Here is a 23,298-nt window from a genome sequence, read left to right as displayed (position 1 = left end):
TCTCCTGTCTGACACAGAGAAGACATGATGGATACCAGAGCTGTACTCATATACCAAAGCCAGCCAGTCCATAGCAGTCAGGGGTTTTTTTAATGTTTGTTTGCCTAATTGTTGCCCCGAGTGGGCAGCTGGGGTATTTTTAGGACAGCAGCAGCAGCAGATGAGAAGAGCAAAAATCAGTGTGGAGCTGTGTATACTTTAGCAGAGTTTGTTCCCAGGAAGTTGTGTTTTATTGATCTCTGCATGCTCCATCTGAAAGCAGGGGAAGGTCTCATGAGAGACTCCATTTTAGGGGTTTGGGGCTTAACTTTCTCCCCAGTTAGCAGTAACACTGATATATTATTTTTCACGAAATCTTTATGCCTTTAGTTTTTTAAAGAAAAAATATTAAAAGAGATTACAAATCAGGGTATGAAGGGCTTTATTAGTTTAAAGGGTTGTAAATTTGTATCCCAAGAATGTGTTTTATTCTTTTTCCAGTGTTCATAATCTAAACAGATTCACTGTCCATATTGAGGATTTATCAAACCTTTCCTTACCTTGCTTAGGGTGTTTACAAGAAATAGATTTTGCCTATCTTCCCAAACAGAAGAAATGTCTTACTGCTTCCCATTTTGGCTTTCTGATCCAATGAAGTGCAGATGCAGGGAGCTCCCAGACTCCTTTGGGAGTGCCTAGTGCTACTCCATCCCAGGTGCAGGATCTGACATTTCAGTTGTTAAATTTCATCCCATTAATCACTACCCACTGTTCCAATCTATCTAGATTCTTTTGTAAAGCCTCCTACAGAGTCAACAGCACCTCCCAGTTTGGTGTCACCAGCAGATCTGTTAATGGTGTGCTCAGCTCCTGCATCCAGGTTGTTGATAAATATATTGAACAGAACTGGCTCCAGACATGAGCCCTGAGAAACTTTCCTGGTCACCAGCCAGATGTGGCCCCTTTCTGTAGCCCTTTGAGTTCTGCCCGCCCTTCAGCCAGTTCTTCACCCAATACATCATGAACCTGCTCATCACACTGTTGGACAACTTGTCCAGAAGGGTGCTGTGAGAGACAGTAGCAATAGCCTCACTAAAATCCAGAAAAGCTACACCCATCTCCTTCCCTTCATTCACTAGGCAGCGACCCTATCACTGAAGCAGATCAAATTAGTTAAACAGAACTTTCCTTTTAAGAACCCATATTGACTGTGTCTGATGACTGCATTATTCTTTAAATGCTTTTCAGTTGTACACAGTATAATCTTCTTAATTTTTCCACGTAGCATTTTATGAATTAATTTCCAGTTAAGGAAGTTTTGTTTAAAATTATTTGTCTATTATTTTGCTGAGCCTTTTATGATTTTATTTTTTTGCATCTTCTTGTCTTTTTGGAGGAGTAGCTTTAAGTTTTGCTGAATTAGGTCACAGTTATACAAACTTACCAATATAGCAATAATAATTTTTACAGTCTAAGTTGACTCCTTGACATCTTCATGACAATCAAAAATAGGAATGGACTCAAAACTACCCTTATGGCAGCAGCTAAATCTTGACAAGCACATCTCAGAGAGCAAGCAGGAATGTCTCACAGAGATTTGGAACATCAAAAATCCAATAATCAAGCAGCAGCCAGCTGGTGGGGTTAGGTACTTCATGTGCAGTTAGAATACAGTTATTTTTAACAAGCTGCACAAAGACTTCAGGATGCATGTACAGAGAATAAGGTTTGTAGAAAGTCCTACAGAAACCTACAATACAAAAGCAAATACACTTTTTAATCACATGCCTGGTAAAGAGATAAGATATTGGGAAATTGCAAAGCAAATTTGCCACAACATTGTTTATAATTTCATTATTATCTATCACTGGATAGATAATATTCAGGCTATATTTCAATTTAAATCATTTACATGACCGCTTGCTATTTTCCCATTGTGGTGCTTACCTTGCTCTAGGATGGATGTGCTCTGCTGGAGAAAGCACCAGGTGGCTGCTTCATTTGCTGCAGCAAGTGCAAAGTCAGTGAGGTGTGATCACAAAATAGGGGTTACAAGGCTAAGGGTCATGGCTGCCTGGGAGAACTGACAAGACCAGGAAAGTCACGAAGCTAAATCTTTCATGTTACTTTTTTCCCCCTGTAATTTCTGTGTGTTCAACTTGCAAAAGGCATTCCAGTTTGTAGAGCTGAGGACTCAGAGCTGGTGGCTGAGCAAGTGGGAACATTGTGTGAGGTGTCGAAAGAGCTAACTCTGGAGCAGCAGGTACTCACAATCTGTCCAGGCTCTGCCTCAGCTTCCCACTGTAAGACGCAAATAGTTCCACCCTCATATTCCTCCAGGATACTGTGGAGAAACTTTGTGAAGCAACCCATGATGAGCACCACGAAGCAGCTCATCAGGGAACAGTAATACATGGAAAGCAGAATTTGTGAGTAAATCAGGCCTGGGGCTAAACAATGAATAACAGCACCAAAATAGGACAGACTAACTGCTCATTAACTGAGCACTGCCTATACTGTGCCTTGTGGGAATTCCTGCAGCGATGGTTCGGGATAGTAGTACACACAAATGAGAGAAGCAAATGGAATATGCATGAAAAAACCTACCTCTGACATTTCTTAAACAAGTGCTTAACTTGGCCTCTTTAATGATCTTGTAATGTACTTTTTTTTCATTTATTCAGATTCTGTTTAAATATCTTCAAATATATTCACACCCCTGTTGCAAGTATTTGTTTAGCTGGTATGAACAGAACTGTAATGAAATGTAATCACTTTTATGGCCTTCTAATTTCTATCTCATCGTTGTTTTCTGTAGTAATTTTCCAGAGTGTGAAGCAAACTCTCAGTACAAAAAGAGCACGTGAAGGCTGAGAAAGAAGACCTCAGAAAGGTTACTATCTATCATATTCTTTAAATTCTTAAAGTTTCTATAGAGGATTTTTTTCTCAAGAATCTTTGCACCTGAAGTTTTGTCATTTGATCTTTTAAGGGTATGACTGATATGTTCATATCAGCACTGCAGGTATATATATTGGAAATCTATTTATGTGTATTGTGGTCTGATGAGTAGGATAAAAGCTGGTATGCTCTCCAGGGAGGAGCCTCTCAGACAAGAATCCACAGTAGTGAAGAGTCTTTGCAACAAGAAATTTAAGGATAAAAAGTCATGTGAGCCACACTTTTGAGAGACAGATTGCTACACTGTCAATATCTTTAAAGTTACTCCTACTTGAAAGGTTTTTTAAAGTCACAATGGCTCTTTTCTATAAAGTATGGCTTATTCTTTCCTTTTGCTGAAAATCTGTGCATGTCTTCAGAGTATGCCAGAGAGAAAGTGAAGGGTGCAAGGATGCCACCTAAAGCTAAAGGACGCAAGAGGGCATGGTGCAGTTAGAAGCTACACGACAAATACATTTTGTGGAAGGGGTGATCTTTTGAAACACATCCTTATGCCGTGCCTAGTGTATTTTTCATAAAATGACATTCTAAGCATAAACAGTGGCCTAAGCTCTCTTCCTGCTGCATTATTATGCTGTGGCATATGAGGAAGTATTTGGCCCAGACTCCAGTAATTTGAGAACAGCCTCCACCCCCAAAATAAAAAACCCAACAGGCAGGAGTGAAGTTTGAGTGTGAAGGAACAGAGCAGGAGTCAGTGAGATCTGTTGAGTGCTCTCTGGGCTGGGGGCTCACTCTGGCCTAGAGCTGAGCCTTACTGCTGTTAGCAGCCACCTCACCTGCTCCAGGGAGCAAAGGGCACAACTGGTGTTTCAGCAGCACTGAGAAACAGGCACCCGAGTAAAACTGGAAAATGAGCTACAACTGATACACACAACGACTCCCCCAACTTTTGAAGGCATTTTTAGCCAGCCACCTGACCTATTTAGCCAAATAATGTGTTTGTCTTTTGTGTCTTCCTAAACTGAGCAGTCTGGAACTGAACTTAGGTTTAACTGCATCCCAGCAGTGCAGCAGTGCCCGGCGCCAGGTGAAATCATACACAGTGCAGCCCACAAAAACAGGAGTGCTGGCTCTCTGATTCAGACAGTTTGTGTATTAATTGAGAATCCACCTTTTGGTCATTACTAGTTGGTATTGGTATTTTTTTCTCAGTCAGCTGTTTATCACTTTATCAGTAGGTGGCAGTAATAGACGAGCCTGTGCAGCTTCTACTTGTAATAGGAATTTGGGAAAGAAAACACCCAATTTTAGGGTAAAGCTGCTCATTTTGTTTGTTCACAAGCGTGAGTGGTGTAAATGTACTTGACAAACTCAGACATACATCTTCCTCTAACAGACAGAGAAGTTATTCCCATACCAGTTCTGGTATTTATGGCTGTACTTAATTTAATAGTGCTATAAAGCTGGATTCAATTAGATGCAAATGTACATTATTTACCTAAAGATTAAATGTGCAGGTGCCTGTAAAATTTTGTGTAACACTTATTCTGGTAAGTTTGCACACTATTTTTCACACATTACTATTTAAGTCAGTCTAATGACTTTAAGTATTAGTTTCCTGTAAAAGAAGCCTGTATTTCCTGTGAACCACTCCTCCCCCAAGTTTTCTTTAGTCTCCTTGAAGAGACAAATCCATATTCTGATGCAGACCCAAAGGACAGCCATAATTATGGCATTTTCTAGGAAAATTATGTATACAGACTTTTATCCCTATATAATGAAAAGATAGGAAAAACTATATAATCAGGTCCTCTCAAAGCACATATTTTGTTACTCCTTTGATATCAGAAATCCAGCTGGGTAAATGACTGCCTTATTGAAACTTAGGCTTTAATATGCACCTCTACAGACTGTTGTTCCCAAAGTGTTCTTTCCTTCTGTTGGAGCTGATCCTGCTGTAAGTCACTGCAAAAATGCCTGGTTACAATATCATTATGCATAATTATTTACCTTAGTGCCACTGACAGCAACGGTTGTATTTATTTTAACCTATGGTGTGGTGTAGAACAGCTTAATGTAAACTTCCCTCCATATTTTTCTCCTTCTTTGACCATAATTTCATAGAGGTCATCTTAAAAAATTTGCCTATCAGCATCAGCCAAGTACCCTGCTACTAATTTAATACATTATATAGGAAGCAAATAAGGGGAATTTAGTATTTAATAGAGAGAAGGAATATAGTTTTTAGGATTGAAATGGAAGCATCTTAAATTCAAAGTAAACCAAGGAGATTAATCTGATGGAGGCAAAACAGCCAGCCCCACATGTGCTACCAAGATACTACAATTTACCACCAATCCACTGGGAACTCTTATTTCATCAGAGCAGCAAGCTGGGATATGAAGAAAGGATTACTCAAAATGTGTCAAACCCCCCTTGAATCCAATTCTGTTCTGAAGTTCTCACTCTGTGAGATGACAGCCCCAACTCACACAGTTAAGAGAAAGCACCCATTACTTTCTGGGCCTGAACTACAAATAAACAAGCATATTTATGACGTATGAAATAGAGAGAGAGAGCAGTACAGTGTTAGGATGGCAGCAGGTCTGGTTTTGTTTTCATTGAAATTAGTAGGAACCAAATCAGACTGTTTGATGAAAACATAAACTCATTGCTTCAGCCTACAGGAAGCCTTTCTGTTAGATAAATTCACGTTTTGGAGAGCTTTGGGGGTTTTTTTATATCATTCTATACTTCATGATATAATATGTATTCATTATTTAGAAAAATGTACAATATCATTCAGATACTTTTGTGTAGAGCTGGGGCAAGATGCTTAAGCATGAAACTCAAGTATCATTAGCAGATTATCCAAACTGCCTCAAAGGTCAAAGCAATAAAAATATAATAATGGCAAAGACATTTTATGGTTTGCTGGGATTGGAGGAAAATATATTATTTTAAATTTCTTTTAAGATTTTTGGATCAAGCTGGCATTCAAAAAAAAGCTAACCAGAAGATGCCATTCTCCTTCAGAGAGTAAATTTTTTGATGGTGTTCTTAAGGAAAGTCATATACTTTTATGCAATCCAAAGCTGTTACAATTTTATTTGTAGTGTTGATCTTCTAAGTTCACCTCACCCTCTTCCCCTTCAAATTGCTAATTTGACAACAGTATACCTTCATTCAAGGAGCTGGTAAATAAGGCCCAAGGATATTAGAGAAAGATGTTTTGTTTTCCAGTAAGGAATTATGCTTCTACAGTTTAACCTCTTCAAACACATTATAGACATCTCCTAATATAAATACGCACTTTATGGTAATTCATGTATATATTTTTTAAAAATTGGAAGTATGAAATCATCTTAATAGATACATTTTCTTTTTTTTGACTTCATGAAATTTAAGAATTGATAAAAGAAGCCACAAACATGGGAACCAGCTGTTTAAAACATAACTCCAATACATTCACAACTCCTTGAAGAAAAATTTTGGAGAAAAACCTGATAATCAAAAGAATTACATTCTCCTCTTGTGAGTAGTAATTCTGGACTTTTGTAAATGTAGCTCTTATAACCCCAGAGGATCAAAAGCACTGAAATGTTTCAATCTCAGGATGTTAGACAGTAACCCCAATCTGAAACAGACAGCAAGTTGTTTGCAATACTGTAATAAGCTGCAGAAATTTTGTTATTTTAGATGGGAACCTTAATGATGAGCCTCAAATGCAAGTTGTTACAAAGCCTTTGAGAATAAAGCTGTATGCCCTATATTCTCCTCCCATGCTGTTCCAGTTAAAACCATACATGCGGAAGGACAAATGAAAATGTTGCCATGGTGATCAGAGCAGTTACCAAATCATGTACACTGTAGGAAGGATTCCCTAAAGAACCTTATTAAGCATTTTGTTGCTCTTTTTTTTAATAAATATTTTCAGAAAGCCTTTTTTTATTTTGCTGTCAATAAAATAGCTACTCAGTTAGCTAAACCCGATTTCTCTACCCTCAGAATAAAAGCACACCATACATATGGAAATAGTCTTGTTAAAAGTTAGGAATGAGATTCTTAAGCTGAAAACTTTGAAATAAGAGCCAAGAATGAGCCTACTAAAAATGAGATCTGTTCAAGATGCTTGAATGGTTTTCAGCATAGGTATGTCAAGCCTGATAAGATACTGATGTCTTCAGCTGCCCAGTTCAAAAACCAAATCTTTAAATGGAAGACATCCCAAAAGCCTATTGATTAAAAGGAATATGGTTATGTAGGGTTTTTTTACAATAACATTGGATGTGAGACATGAGGTGAGCTCTGCCAGCAGCAGCAGCACTGTCCAAAGTCCCCTGTCTTGTGTGCCCAGACTAGTAGCTGAAGACAGTCAGGTGAGGCACATTATCCAAGTTGAATGGCAAAGAAAACAAAACCTGTACAATGCAGACATCTTGTATTTCCACTGCACAAAACAGTACAACAGACATTGATGGAAATTGCTAAAAATAAGCTGGAGAAGGTACATGCACTTCGGGGTAAATGCACATGGCTTTGTTCACCAAGCAGCCCTTTATAGCATCTAAATTCAACATTTAAGAACATCCCAAAGCCCTCAGTTCCTCAGCTAGTTTTTGCCTTGCAGGTATTTTAGACGTTTATGGAATACAAGTTTGTGCAAAGGACGGGGGGAAGCTTCATCTTTATTGGTGGCTGTTCAGAGTCTCAGCTCAGACTGGTGCAATTCTCCAACAAAATTGTCTCCTGCCTTATGGGGCTGGCTGATACACTGTGCATATCAGGTACTGCAGTGGGACAACTGTCCCAATGCATCAGATTGGAAAAGAATTCACTTTTTTTTTAAATGAGAAGAACAAAAAAATAAAAGTCATAAAATACTTTACATGAAATGTAAAGTAACAGTTGCTTCCATCAGGTGCCTTGCATGAGCTTAATTTTACTTCATGAAGAAGGCAGCCTTGTTTCACACCTCATTCTTTTCCTCTCACTGCACTTTAAAGTTGAAATAAAAAGAAATCCCAGAACCTCAACAAATTAATTGCTGACAACTTAACTACTCTGTGGCCACAAAATATGCAAACATAGTGGCTGTCAACACAGTGGTCTCGCTGCATATCCTAGAACAACATTTATTTACCATTACTCTCCATCCCCATAAAGTCCTCCTCTCATGGGCAAAGCAGGTAGGTAGAGAGCTGCTCAGAAAATGTAACTCTTCCACCCCTGTGCTGTTCAGGGCAGTTTTACACCCCCACAGTAAAACCCTCAGGAATACCTATTTCACAGTTCAGTTTGCTTTCTAAATAATTTAAATCATTGTAATTCAAAATAAGATACAAGAAACCACATTTTTCTACAGTTTTATTGATGTAATCCTGGTGTGTGACTATACATCTCCATTCTGCTCATAGCTACAATGGCACTTTACTAGGATTGTTTTTGTAGTCAAGTTTCTTACAGTCTTCAGAAAACATATTTATAGACACCACTTACTGTATAAGTCTGATCATTCTAAACACTGTAAATCACTGTGACTTTTCCCTAGATAGTGCTTCTTGACGCAAAGGTCACACTACTCTCTTTAGATAGAAATTTGTAAAGGCAATTGAATTGAATTCACCTTCCAAAGAAAATAGGATTGTTAAAAATAGCTTCAAGAATTGGTATGACTCATTTAAGTCCCAGAAAAATCTATGACTGGCAAAGACATCTACAATTTGATACTGTACTTGATATTTTCATTAAGACCAAAAGAATGTTTATGAAGAACTGAAATTAAACTTTTACATTGCTCTGAAAGATAAGCATTACCTTGAATTTTTTAGTTTAAAAAAAAAAAAATTCAGGGACTTTTTTTAACAGAAATTGCACTACCTTCCAAAAATATTGTAGTTATGGGGTGTTGACATTTGAAGAAAAAAATGCTAAAAGCATGCAACACTGATACCAAATTTTAGCAGACGACATTTTTAATTGAAAACTGACTCAAAGGATAGTACAAAAGAGTTTCTTCTCCCTAAAGGGATTTTCAGATGCAGGTACAGGAATAATAAGGGGATCTTCTCCAATGTGTGCATCACAATATGCCAATAAATCTGCTGCAGCCTTGGATACCTAATAGAGGTAGAAGAGAAGAGAGAACTACTGTAACACTTAATTCTGAACCAATCTAAATTGCATAAATATTTTTTCATAGAACAAATGATAATGGAACCTATCATAAAACAAGGAGTAGATTGCTTTATCCTTTTAAATATTAGACACATCTCTCAATTTGCTCTTCCTAGGGCTAGTAATCCTTACACACTTTTTATCTAACATAGTGACATAGATGGTATCAATTGACATCATCCCATCAAGCTGTTCCTCTCCATCAGAAGGAGGTCAGGAGCACATAGTCATTAAAACATTTATATGTTATTCACCCATAAGCAATAAGGATTCTCCTTGAAGTGTCTGTTTCTGTAGAGAAACCTGCTTCAGCTCTTACTCCCATTCATAGGTTTTAAGGTTTTCCACACACACTCTCTGCCCTTTGCTCCTCTGGTGGCAAAATAAAAAGTTCTTTAGACACATGATCATGGGATTAAAAAGAAATAATAGATCACGAACAAAACTTGAACACCATGATTCATAGCTCTCATTTAAGCTAAATACTGCTCTTTTCAATGAAGCAAGACTAATGTCTTCTGCTCAGTAAATTACTATAAGTAGTCTTTTATTCACAGCATTCATTTAAACTTGAGCACTACCTTAATATTTTTTAACTTTATATTTTTTTACTTCTAAAATAAATAATTCTCAAGTCTCCAAGTTCAGAACATGGGTTTATGCTTACTGAAAAGTCTACAAAAATACAAATACATACAAAAATGTAGCAGTGTGTTGAATATTTGCAATGTAAGCTATGAAAAATGAAATATTAAACCTTGTAATTTTTTCAGCTTTGTGCTGTAAAAATATTGGTGGCAGAAGGCCATAGTGATTCATTTATTTTTTCAAGAATTTAGAAAGTATAGACAAATTTTTTTTGTTCTGCTCAGTCAATAAGATATTCACAGCTATCTGTATCTTTTTACTTTGGTGAATTATTGGGTTTTCAATATTCTGGTAGTTGAAAAAATGAATTCTGGAGTCTTTACAAAGAAGTCTTTTCTTTGAGCACCATGACAGCTTGTCCCCCTTCCAACACCAAGGTCAGAATGTCTGCACAACTAGAGTGAAGAGAAGAAACAAATCACATTTCTGATATTTTTCTAGCAGGTGTTTCATCAGTGTTAGCTTTAAGCTTCCTCATGCCTTGCTTGTTTTCACATGGACCCAGCCCATAGCAGGCTTCAGATCAGACCTATGAAGTCAATGGGTATTGAATCAGAATTTGCATGAAATTTGAATGAACTTCTGAAGACAGTTACAGACTCTTTATTTCTTAATTTCTTTATTTTTAATTTCTGTATGCCTTTGTAGAATGCTTAAGCCTATGGAAAACCTGTGGTTGGCACCCCACAGTGCCAACTGTAGTATGGACTATCCCCCTAATGGAGGATATAAGAGTGTTAAGGTTATTTAAAATTAGTTTGTCTTTGAACTGGCCTGTAAGACAAAAGGGTGGCAGAGACACTACATGTGAACAGAAGGCTGCTGGGCACAGGTGAAACAGAAAACATAACAAATCAGAAGAGATGTTCACAAGGACCAGTGCTTCTCAAGAAAGAAGCAGGTAAAACAAAAATGCATGGAAAGTTACAGACCTCAAAGTACAAAGGATTGTAATGATTTTCTTGTAATGATCTTGTTCGTTCCATGCATGGGTAAACAACATCAGCCCAAGTCTATTGCTTTTCATTCAATGGAAGAGAAGTATGATTTCAGACTTCATTCTTAAAAGGGATAAACCCAATAATATAATTTCCTGTTTCTCTACATATTGTTGTGCTTTGATACAATATAATAAACAAAAGGGAGTTTCACTAGAAAAAGCTCTACATACATTTTTGTATCTAACTTATCCTGTAATGCTGGTAGGAATGTTGTGAGGCAGAGCAATGCATTCACAGAACCACAGAATCGCCTGGGTTGAAAAAGACCTTTGAAATTATCAAGTCCAGCCTTTGACTAACTCCACCTTGTCAACTAGACCATGGCACTTGGTGCCACATCAGGGATGGCAACTCTGCCATCTCCCTGGGCACCCCACTCCAATGCCCTCTCACCCCTTTCTGTGAAGAAAAACCCTTCCTTCACTGTCACAGTGTTTAAGTCACATTTCAGTTTGCTTTTAAACAAACCATAGTACACTTTATTTAAAAACAAACCTGCAACAAGAAACTGAGGAATATGATCATTGTCACAAACTAAACCCACACTAGACCGTATATTTTCATCCTTTAAACAAATAAAAGATTTTGAGGGGACAAATCCTCCCACTGGGATTACAGGAGTGATAAAAGTGAATTATAACCATTTCTTCACTAAAAGTAGAGTAACTTAGGCCTGCACAGCGGAATAATGACCATTCACAACAGGGAGTTAAACGAGCTGATCACAGTCCAGGAGCGATCAAAACATGAGTTCCTGCGGCTGTGAGTGGTGTTGGCAAAGTCAGACCTGTGGCCCAAAAAAGAGCAAAATACAATACTGCCTCCAGCAAGTTTCCTGCTCAGTGTCATTATTGGGAAGAGCAGTGGTGGAAGGCCTGGGTACTGACCATAGCACCAAGGCTCCAGCAGGGATGGCTCCTTTGGCACAGGCAGCACCCAGAGGTGTGGGCTGTGCTGTACATGTTGGTGTGCTGATTGTCCCACTGTGCTGTGGAAGGAGTTAAATGGAGCCCACTCTAGCGTAGCTTTTACTCGCCTTTGGGGTTATTTGTAGCCCAAGGTTACTGGACAGCTTCAACATAGCTCTTCCTAAGAATTAAAATAAATGCATGTGATTTGAATATTCAAATGAAGCCTACACATTTATCATGTCAGCTCTCCTACTCAATACGGCTTGGTCTGCAAATTCAAAGTAATTTATACATATTGCAGAAATGGCTAAAGAAAAAAATCAGACTCCAGTTTGATTGATGAATTCTATCAGGAAGTTAATATTTCATTCTTAAAAAAATCTTTTAAGGTGTATGGATTAGAAGAGATGGAGTACATAGGTAGCACACTGATCTCACATTTTGTAGAATTACTTTTACTCTCTATAGCAAAAACCACATCTGGTTATCAAATTAACAAAAGGGAAAAACAAATCTAACAAAACACTCAGTCCTGGTGCTTTAAAGAATTAGTCTCAGGAGGACTGTGAAATTTTACCATTACATTTCAGATTAGCAGAGGTGATTAAAAACTGCCATAGTTAGAACATCCTGTTAGCTGCACTAATAATTATAAGCTTCAGTGACAGGGCAAAAGGCTGCAATTATGATGTCTTCTGCCTTGTCATGGATTGTGACTAATTACCATCATTGCTACAACACCCACTCTGCTTATCCTTTACATCTAAAACAAAGAGATTCACACACATTTATTGGCATTCTCACTGTTCATCTCCCAACACTATCCAGGACCAGTTAGGAATACTTCCTATCTTCCTAAGGAAAAAGAAAACGGAATGGTAACTGATATGCCAAGTATCTTAAATGTCAGAGCACTCTTGCTTTTCTGCTTGCAAAGAGAAGATTAAGTAGTGCTTTATTCTGAGAACAACTCTGATAAACACCAATACTACCTTTGCTTTCTCTATTTTACTGCTAGCATCTTTAGAAGACACATCACTGTACTAGTCACAAGGCCACTGTTCATCTGATTTACTTTGATTGTTCCTAGCTAGGAATCTGCATTTCCAGCTTCCTTCTTACTTCTGTTATAACTCTAGCTGTTCTTTTGCCAGGTACGACAGGTTCAATCATGATTCTTCTGGGATTCCTATGGTTTACAAAAAAACCCATAGTAATCCTCCTACCAACTACTGACCAATAACTCTGTCCTCCTCTTTTGAGTCATCCTGTTTCTTTCTCACCTCAGCAGCGAGTTGTTTGTGGAACTTCAGAACACAGCACTGCTTTGGTGCTCTGACTGGCTAGAGGACTTAAGAGGACTTCTTAAATTAGTTGAAAAATCCAGAACACAGTGTGAAGTTGGCAACTATCAACCTACTTTTAACTACAACATTCTAAATGTGCAGACCCAACTCTTGCTGGTTACAGCAGCTACTGTGCTTGGGAAACAAAGTGCCTCTGCAGTAGAAAAATAAACAGGAACTTCTGATTTCCCCAGTCAATAACACAGACACCTCTTCAATCTTGGCAATGTGGTCCTGCCCATTGTGGCAATAACAACTTGGCTATAGTTATTTGCAAAAGAGGGTTTAATTAAATTATTTGGAAAGCCCTGATCTTTTATTAAATGTCAAACTAGTTTAATCAGATGCAAAACACCAGAAAAAAAAAGGAAGCAAGTTCATTTATCTGCCTTTACAGTGATGATTTGAGAACTTAAAATCTCCTGCTGAAACCACTGGAAAGTCTCTTGGTAAAATTTGGCTGTGCTGAAACACACACTTAAGTGATTCAAGATTAAAAAGCCAAGCAGATTTTAAAGGAATAAAAAGCCAATCAACTGCTTCTCACAATCCCTCATATGCTTGTCCAAAGAAATTCTAGAAATCAAGGCATTTTGAAAAGCTATATTTATTTTATATTAGTATAGGAACCCTCTGAAACGTCAGATTTTCTTTGGTGTGCTCTTGGTCCCAGGCTGTTTCAAAAGGCAAACTAATTGCACTTTCAAGCTACCTGTTTTTTAGGTCTGCCACATTTGCTAATAACTGTGTTCTTTTTAATTAAATTGACTGTAAAAACAACCTGTGTCTTTCTTGCAGCTATGTCTTTCTTACATTTGTAATTAGGAATGTTATACACCTAACTAATGAAGCTATTTGCATAACTGACCTAATAATGTGGGACATGACAGTTACCACTGCATATGTGGAAGCAGGTTTAAGACAATCCACTAAGTATCAACAATTTCAAATGCCAATAAACTGGGCCATATTTTTCCAACCCTTTCCTCTGCTACCCACACCCTCCCTTGCCAGCTCTGTTCAGGCAGCTGCAATAGGACCTGAGTTGGGACTGACCAAGGCAGACCTTCTTTTACTGCAGAAAAAAACCACCTGTCCCTGTGAACAGGTTATTTGGAAACAGGAATTTGTGACACACTAAGAAATAGAGAAACTACTTTTGCAAATTCAATGGTCTTACAGACATTGCTAAAAACTGCCACAAAACAGAGTGACTGAAATTTCTTTTTTTATATGAGCAAGACTGACCACTCATGGAATTGCACTAATATTTATGAATTGTAAATACTGCTTTTCCAGCTGGTGAGTTTGTGATCTGAGGTTATTTTAAAAATCCTAAATATATACTGTGCCTGCAGTGACTACATGCAGAGTTTTAGCACACAGGATGGATGGACAGACTGCATTAAGACTACATGAAGATTTTAATGTACAACATTTGTAAATTATCCTACTGACATAATAATCTTAGTTATAGTTTGCAAAAACTCAGTTACAGTTTGCAGAGAACTGGGTCATTTCAATGCATTACTTTTTAAAGATGGAAAGACTAAAAACTTCTTCCATGTAAAGACTGGATTTTTTATCAAAATAAGTATTCCCTATATTCAGAGGCAAAGAGCAAAAGAAATGAACATTGCTTTCTTAAAAAGTTCTGTGGCATTATTAGCTTCTAGGTGCTTGGTATTTCACAAAATTTTAGCCTAGTGGAAAGCCGAATGACATGCAAGAATAACCCATAGGATTTTTTGGTTAAAAAAATTTAAAACTTCTGTTTAATAGTGCCTTTAATGATAATATTTAATCCGCATGTATTTAGAGGTATGATGAAACCAAATCTTCACATACAACATGTTATCAAGTGTGAAGAATCATAACTTTGCACACTGCAATCATACACATTCTTTGTGCAATGATGTGTGCACTAAAACTAAATAAAGCAAAGCAATCCAGCTTGTGTCATCATTATTCAAATATTTTGCAATACCTTAAACACTTATTCCAATTCTTAAAGGAGAAAAACCAAGAAACCAGAGCTGCACTTAAATTCAGCTACAGGGGACCAAGAAGAACACCTGTGAACCTGCTGGCTGATTTTAAGTATTTCACAAAATACCACTTTTGACAAATGTAACAGACACTCACACAGAAGCAGCCTTGAAGCCAGACTTTGGAAATCGCTTCACTAGAACCCACCAGTCAGTATGTAACTCACAGTACTGAATACTGTTTAATTGCTCAACACAGATTCTTGATTTCTGCATTATTGAAAGCATGCTGTTCCACAAACTAGTCAGTGAATTAAAAATATCAACAATAAGGCCAAGTTTACCTTCATTCTATCCATGTATGCTTCCATTTTTAATTGTTCCACAGCTTTCCTGGCTTGAGAAATACTGGTTGTACTGTTTGACACTAGTTCCTTCATTTTGTTTTTCCTGGAAGAGACAAAGTTGAGACCATTTAAAGAAGGGGTGGGAAATGCAGCAATCACTGAGAGGAGTTATCTGAACTCTACCCAACCCATTGCCCACCACATCAGCACTGCCAGGCTGTTGATCACGAATACACATCAGACAGCATTTATTTCTGGTTCTCTTGCTCCATGGCACCTTTTTGCATGACATATTTGCATCCTCAATCGTCAGCATTCTGCCTGAATCCTGCAAATGACATACAAATGCAGAGCACATGACCATGACTTCAGTGTGAAAATGGTTGCCCTGGTTCACGTTGCCAACGCAGAACAGCTGCTCACAAACAGACCTTGCAGGCATTGCACCGTTTGGCTCCACGCCCCAGTTACACCTAGAAACATCAAAACAAGCTCAGAAATGTGTGCAGTGGAAACGAATACCACACCGCTCCCAACGAGCATCAGAGAGAAATTGTAAGGTAGAGAATGAGTCAGAATTCTGACTATCAATAAAATAGGTTTAGAAATGAGGTAACAGATTAAGAAGAAATAATGCAGTGATTTCCAATGTTTAGTTTAGACATCTCCAGCAAAGTGCAAAGGTGACTAAACCCAGTATAGTACACTGTACAGGATAGGAATGCTTTACTTCTTAAGGGATTTGCAGCTCTTGGGAAGAGACATCTAGGTAAGGTATGTCAGCGTTTTGTTCTGTTGCACTGCTATTCCCTGAGGGATGAGGTGTAAACCAGCTCAATATCCAGCAGTCCTCAGCACTGTTACCAAATGAGTAGAGACACATTCAGACCTTGACTAACTTACAATATTATTCATGCCAGAGGTGGTCTGCGTGTTAGACCCCCTTGTGCTGACACCTCTATGCAGCACTGGCCCAGCACAAGGAACAGTCACTATTTTGAAGCCACTGGAGGTTGGACTAAGGCCACATGGAAAGATGATGGGCTACAGATATCCTAGGCAGGTCGCAGACTAGTTGTACTACCTAGTAAGATGATGCTGAGGTTCCAATCAGGCAATATTCTTCTGTGGTCCTTACCACAAGTGCCACCTGCAGCCAGATTAGTCTGGCACCAAGCCTCAGAAGCCAATGCAAAGTTCAGCAAAATGCAAAGGACACAGGGTGTGAGAGGCAGATGGGACACAGGAGAAAAAACACACACAAGGAGGCATTTTGCACTGCTGCTAAAGCAGTTTTAGGCTCAAGCCTTTCAAAATGAATACTTCCAGCTTATTTCTGGATAAGAAGCAAACACCTAGAACCATAAAAATTTCCTTTTTCGAACCTTGATAGCTTACCTGATCCAGTCACTGGGGTGTAAGATACAAACAGGAAATAAAGTAGGATGCTGGAAATGCTCTTGTAAAAAACCTGTATGTCAAATGTCCCTGTTAGATGCAAGGGAAATACACAATCCATAGTACAGAAAGAATGGAGGAATAATTTTTTAACTACTTTTATTTTGCAAAACACAAATGCTCAGAGACAAGGCAAAGCCAGTTGTTTCTTCTCAGAGCCTGGTATGAAACAGGCTGTTTCTAAAAATCAGTAACCTGTACTGTAAAACAGGATGGTGGAATACATATGCCATAGTAAGCCATGCTCAACACTAATTTGAAGAAACAATGGAATCTTTTTCTTTCAGGTCTAGTATAATTCAAGGCAGGGAAATGCTACTTTAAAATATGTTAATTGTGCCAAACAAAACAAGAGCTTTAACATATGCCAAGACAAAGAACAGGTTTTCTGCCTCTACATGTGTCATTTGAATGTAATACAAGTTTCCCCCTTGCGTGCTCTGATGAAATAAAATCATGTCAGAACACAGAAGGTTCTTTGTCTTCATCTTTGTTTACCATTTTTTAACTCATATTCCTCACAAAGCAAAGGACTGAATACATGTGGAGGAACTGGCTTTGCATAAAATGCCATGTACCATAGAAAATCCACAACCAAGCCAGAGCCTCCAATCAATTTTGAGATGTGTTTTGACTTGCAGTGGAAAGTCAAAAAGCAGAAAGGATACAAGACATTCACAAAAGAAGAAAGTTCTGAATTACAGCTCATCTCTGAACTTTATGTTTGACTCAACCCCCTCACTTTTAAGTATCAACCTACCCATAAAAATTAGAATAAACACGTCTAGCTTTGTTTACAAAATGATACCCCCACAAGAGTGAATCATTTAAATTTTATCATCTACACATCTACCTTACTAATGATCACAAAGTCAAAAAAAGTCAAAGTAGAGGCCCTTCTACATTTGCTACATACATTTAAGTTAAACTGAATTAAGCAACTGCGACTCCTTGAACAGTCCAGAGAATTCCAAATCTCCTAATTTTTTCTGGCAATTCATTCACTCATATTGTAAAAGCTACAAACATTAGTGTTAGACAATTTGAACTGTCACTGACTACAACAAAGTTGGCAAGAACACAGGTCATAGTACTTCCAGCCAGTGTTTAAGCATTTACAGAATAAGGATTGAGTTAAGTCCAGAGCAGAATTTTGAAAAGGCTATTAGGCATAAAAATGCTTCTAAAAACTCAAATCATGTTTCTAAAGCAATGCCACAACGATAATATATCCTTACCTATATTCTAAAACACCAAATAGGAACATTTTAAAAAAGAAAATATGTATCTTGCCTAGTAAAGCATTTCACAGTATCAGAAAACAACCAGAATATGAGGCTTCATAAAAAAATAACTTTAAAAACAAAAGAAGTCTGTCACTAGGCATTTCAGACACTGGAGAAAATTTCCACTTACCCCCAGCAAGAAGTTTGTTTATATTCTGAAGCATAAACATTTGTTCTGTTCCAAATCCTGTTCCAACCTTGGCCTTTACATGCATTTAAATATTTAACTACTGTATCTCTGGAAGTGTTTAGCATCCGTTTAAGTATTTAATTTCAATTTTTTACAGACAGGCCTGGTTCCTTAACTTTGTGAGGCTGACTTCTCCTCACAAACCAAGTTACACATACCTCTACCTTCTCTCTGCAAACACATTACATATCTGTGCATCATTTAAGGCCCTACTACATATGGTGTGATGATGAAAATGAGATTGCACTCACTTTCAAACCAGGCTTTGATAAAGGTCCTCATTGCACACAAAGCTTTGTAGTGACACTTGATTCTGCTCTCCTTAGGATCTATGATAATAACCTTAAACTTAATATTCTTTGATGAAATAAAATTGTTACTTAGAAATAAAGCTCTGGAGAGAACAGTAATTTTAATTACAAGAGAATCTATTACACACCCATCCTCTGGAATGTGAGGAAGCCTCTCCTTCAAACACCCTCTTGCAGGATGTGTTTCGTGTGAGGCTGCAGCCTGACAAATGGATCTGATCCTCTCTCTTAAGATGACACCTCTTAAACTGTCCAAGTATTCTCTAGGCCTTTATTCCCACAGGAAGGCACATTTATCTTTATACTGTACCTGGGTGGGCAGTCTACAGGAGCATGGAATGGTTTATATTGGAAGGTCCCTGCAATGAGCAGGATCATCTACTATAACAAGGTGCTCAGGGCCCTATCCAGCTGACCTGGAATGTTTCCAGGGATGGGGCATCCACCTCTTCTCTGGGTAATCTGTTACTGTGTTTCTCCACACTCACCATAATTTTTTCCCGCCTTCTATCTAGTTTGAATCAACCCTCTTTTAGTTTAAAACCATTACCCTTTGTCCTTCCACAACTGGCCCTGCTAAAAATTCTGTCCCAGTTTTTCTTTTAACCCTCTTTTTATTACTGAAAGGCTGCAATAAGGTCTCCTTGGAGCCTTTGTCTCTCTAGGATGAACAACTCTAACTCTTTCAGATATTCCTCATAGGAGAGGTGCTCCAGCCCCTTGATATCCTGGTGTCCCTCCCCTGGACTTGCTCCAACAGGTCAGTGTCCTTCCCATGCTGGGGACCCCAGAGCTGGATGCAGTGTAGAGTCACACCAGAGCTGAGTAGAGGGGCAAAATCACCTCCCTTGACCTGCTGACCACATTGCTTTTGATGTTTAAAAGGAGCAACTCCTCCCCATCGTTTGAATTACCAAAACCCCTTGAACCAGAAATTCTCAGCTGGGTTTGCTCATTCCTGGCTGTTTTTACTTTTTACGGTGGATCAATACAGGCACACACACAGGTCCTGATAATCCCTGTAGTTACAGTAACTGTGCTATCGAGCAGCCTACTTGCAGTCTACATGTTACTGCTGCAGCCAGCGGACCTGGATTATATAGGAGCTCATTTATCCAGCGCAGTTTTGTGCAGCACAGCCGGTTCATTGACCTGGTCTCTGTTGACTCCTCTTTTTAGGAGAACACCAACCACGCTAGCAAAGAACAGTGACAGCAGCTACACAGCCTTTTTTAGCCAAACAGTTTCTGCTGACTGGCACCCCACACCGGACAGCCCTTTCCTAAAGCATCACTCCTGAAAGCTGCGCATCGACAGCCTCCCTGCCAGCTGCATTTTCTGGTGTTTTGTTTACCTCACTTCATCCTTTTTCTGGGTGCACGTAACTCATGTGTGCCAAAGTTCCTTATTTCCCAGGCTCCTAAAAATGCTTGTGAAGAGCAGCTTTTCCTTTTTTGTTTTTACAATGGATGATTGTACCCAACAGCACTTCAAAGGCAAATTTGTCTTATGATAATGCAGAAAGCTGCATAAATATTTGCAGGTATAGCTTGATGCTGCATTGGGGTAAGGAGTGCAACCTTCACTTACTAAACATTATAAATACTTGTTAGTAAAATGCAGAAAAAGTCGAAAAACTTGAGTAACACAGAAGCAAAACTGAATTTTCAAGCTCTTTGGGATGGATTTCTATAAGTATCAGGGAAGAAAAGATGCAATTTCCCCCCATCTAGCTCCGAGTACAATCTTAAAATGCCATACCATAAAAGTGACCTCTAGAATTCAATCTAAAAAGCCCTAAACCAAATTGCCGCCTTAGCCTAAAGTGATGGACCTGAAATTACTAGATTAGAAAACCTAGGGTTGACAACTCTGAAGAACACCTCCCACACAAGCTCTGTACTTCTTGGACCACACAGCCCAATAGGAAAGTTAACCCAATCATTCAACTAAGTCCCAGGGACATTAGTGGGAATCATCCCTGGATAATGGCCTGCAAATCACATCCTAAATTGAGAAAAGATCATCACATTTCATTATCCACTTACAGGAACATAAACAGCAAAATTTTCAGCCTCGAGGCTGTTCAATGCCAAACTGGTATACCGAAGAAATTAAAAGAAAAAACAAACTAACAAACAAACAAAAAGAAATTGAAAGAAACCAAACTTCCCCTGCTATCTCAGTTCTTACTCTAAGATTTACAGCAACTGATGTAGATTTGTAAAGAGAGAGGGAGGCTAAGGAATCCTTTTCTTTCTCTATTTCATGGCTGCACAAAGGAAAACAAGAAAATTACTACAGCTTTTCACTCCATCTCCTAAGGAGAAGCTTAGTAGTACAAGCAGAAATTATTAAAGACAAGAACGATTGTTCACGATAAGGAAAGAATGCAATTTTCATACCATAAATGTGGTGACTTTGAAAATAACTTCTCCTCATCTAACTGCAAATCAGCGAAACTTCAACAGCTCAGTTCTCATCTAATACATCCAGTCCTATCGAGTCTATTGTCAAGTTCCAAAAATTCTTGCCGTCATACCCAAATTTTTACTCAAAAATATGATCTTGCTTCTCAGCATTAAAAAATCAAAGGAAACAATGGTCGAACTAATGTGATATTTCACATAGACAATATTTTCTTGCAGTATTATTTATCATCAGCATACAGGTTACGTGAACATATAGCCCAGCAAACCATCAGATTTGGAAAGTCTGAGGCAGAAAGATTATTCCTGGCTACTGTTTCACCCCTTTAGCTAATTTTGAAAGATAGCTGTGAGCTTTCAAAGAAGTACACTGGGAATTTTGATTATTCCACTCGAACCCCGCTTAAACGTATTTGAACAGAATTGTAACCTACAAGGTAGGGAGAGCGCCTGCGGGAAGCTCGGCACTGCATCTCCTGCAGGGCAGAAGCGTTTTTCAAGTTGTTATTCCGAGTTTTCTGTCTCACTGCACTGCCCTAATGGCTCTGCTGTGCAGCAGCTCCCAGCGCCACACACCAGCGATTACCGCCAGCAGCAGCCGGGCAGCGGGAGTTGTTCCTCCGTCAGCGCCAGCCAGTCCGCAGGAAAAGCGGACACTTCCTTGAGCCTTCGCCCCAGGCAGCTGGCGGAGGAGGAAGGAGCACGCCGGGCAGAGACCCCCTCCCTGCCGCCCGCGGGATACCTGGGCTCGGGGCGGGTTCTCGGAGAAGGATGCTCCCCGCCGGTGCCAGCGACAACGGAGCCCAAAGCCCGACGCCGACTCCTGCGGATAACCGGGAAACTCCGGCTCGCGCGGCCGCCGCCTGCCCTCGTCTATCCGCAGCAGCCCACGGGAGCACCGGGGCGCGGCCCCGAGGGTTTCCCAGGACACCGGCGCCCACAGCGGCCACGGCGAAAGCCCCGCGCGGAAACCCCGAGCCGCCCTGCGCTGGGCGCCCCTCCCGGCACCTTCTCCCGGCCGGCCCCCGGGCACTCCCTCCCGCTGTCCCTCCCGCTGTCCCTCCCTCGCCGTGAGGGGCGGCCGTGGCACATGGCGCGGCGGGGCGGGGCGGCCGCAGGCCCCGCTGCCACCGCCCTCACGCTCGGCCTGCCTCCGGCCCTCCCCATTCCTGCCGCAGCCGTCTCCTGCCCCGGCTCCAGCAGGCGCTAGGGAGCGAGGGATCATCCAGCTATTCTCAAAGAAAATCACAGATCACAGAAACAAAGTCAATTCGGGTGGAAAAGACCTCTGAGATCATCGAGTCCAACCTTTGATCGAACACCACTGTCTCAACTAGACCGTGGCGATAAGCACGATATCCAGTCTTTCCTTAAACACATCCGGGGACAGCGACTCCAGCACCGCCCTGGGCAATCCATTCCGAAGTTTAATCACTACTGTCGAAACTGAACCTCCCCTAGCACGGCTTGAGGCCATTCCCTCTCATCCTATCACTCCTGACCTGGGAGAAGAGTCCGGCCCCTACCTGGCTACAGCCTCCTTTCCGCTGGTTATAGAGAGCAATCTTTACTCTTCTCCAGGCTAAACATGCCCAGCTCTTGCAGCCACTCCTCACAGCACCCGAGTTCCCTTCACCAAGTTAATTTCCCTTCTCTGGACATGCTCAGCACTTCAGTGTCCTTCCTGAACTGAGGGGCCCAAAACTGAACACAGAATACTCAAGGTGTAGCCTCAGCAGCGCTGTGCACAGTACAGTCTTACTGTCCTTACTGTGACACTTACTGTGTCCTTGCTGGCCACACTATTACTGATCCAGGCCAGGATGCCATTAGCCTTCCCGGCCACCTTGGCACAGCTGGCTCACCTTCAGCTGGGTGCTGACCACCACCTCCAGGTCCTTTTCCACTGGGCCATGTCCCAGGAATTCTGCCTCCAGCCTGGAGTACTGTTCCTCAAACAGCAAAGCCCAAATGGCACTGGGGTTTGGGGTGAGAGCAAACAGAACCTGTCCTGCCCTCACACCAAACAACATAAGGATGACATAAAAAGCCTGCCATGAGGAATAGAACTGCTGTGGGAAAGGGGCCGCTTTAGACTCACCTTGTCAGGGCTAGTATGTCAGAACAATCCTATTCAGCTTCATAGATCAATTTTTATATGCTTCTCCCTATAAAAGCTGTATGGGTCAGCAGCATTTAAAAGTGCCAATTAACATTTTTAACTGAAAGTTTTGTCAGCCGTGATAACCTGTTGGCAGGATCACCAGAGTCTTGTTAATTTTTTCCCTAGTAAGATGGCTGTTCCCTCTGGAGGGGTGTATGT

The 23,298-nt window shown here is 40.0% G+C and overlaps 1 protein-coding gene across 1 annotated transcript; it reads right to left on the bottom strand.

The window, feature by feature from the left end:
* Positions 1-8,236: 8,236 nt before the first annotated feature.
* On the bottom strand, positions 8,237-22,048 carry GNG4 (G protein subunit gamma 4). The gene is made up of 3 exons (XM_058835183.1): positions 21,718-22,048; positions 15,299-15,404; positions 8,237-9,003 (listed from the first exon to the last, which is right to left on the bottom strand). The coding sequence occupies exons 2-3, from the start codon at positions 15,392-15,394 to the stop codon at positions 8,875-8,877; spliced, it is 225 nt and encodes a 74-aa protein (XP_058691166.1). The 5' UTR covers positions 15,395-15,404; positions 21,718-22,048; the 3' UTR covers positions 8,237-8,874.
* Positions 22,049-23,298: the final 1,250 nt, after the last annotated feature.

Source organism: Poecile atricapillus, chromosome 3, assembly GCF_030490865.1.
Source record: "Poecile atricapillus isolate bPoeAtr1 chromosome 3, bPoeAtr1.hap1, whole genome shotgun sequence".
NCBI lineage: Eukaryota > Metazoa > Chordata > Aves > Passeriformes > Paridae > Poecile > Poecile atricapillus.
The sequence above is the reverse complement of the archived record's forward strand: the minus strand, read 5'-3'. Positions and strand labels throughout refer to the sequence as shown.

Bases quoted from the DNA above. Each gene is read 5' to 3' on its own strand.
- GNG4 (XM_058835183.1), bottom strand. From the start codon at position 15,394: ATGAAGGAACTAGTGTCAAACAGTACAACCAGTATTTCTCAAGCCAGG. The intron at 9,004-15,298 runs GTAAACTTGGCC...TACCTCTATTAG, and splicing joins CATACATGGATAGAATGAAG to GTATCCAAGGCTGCAGCAGA.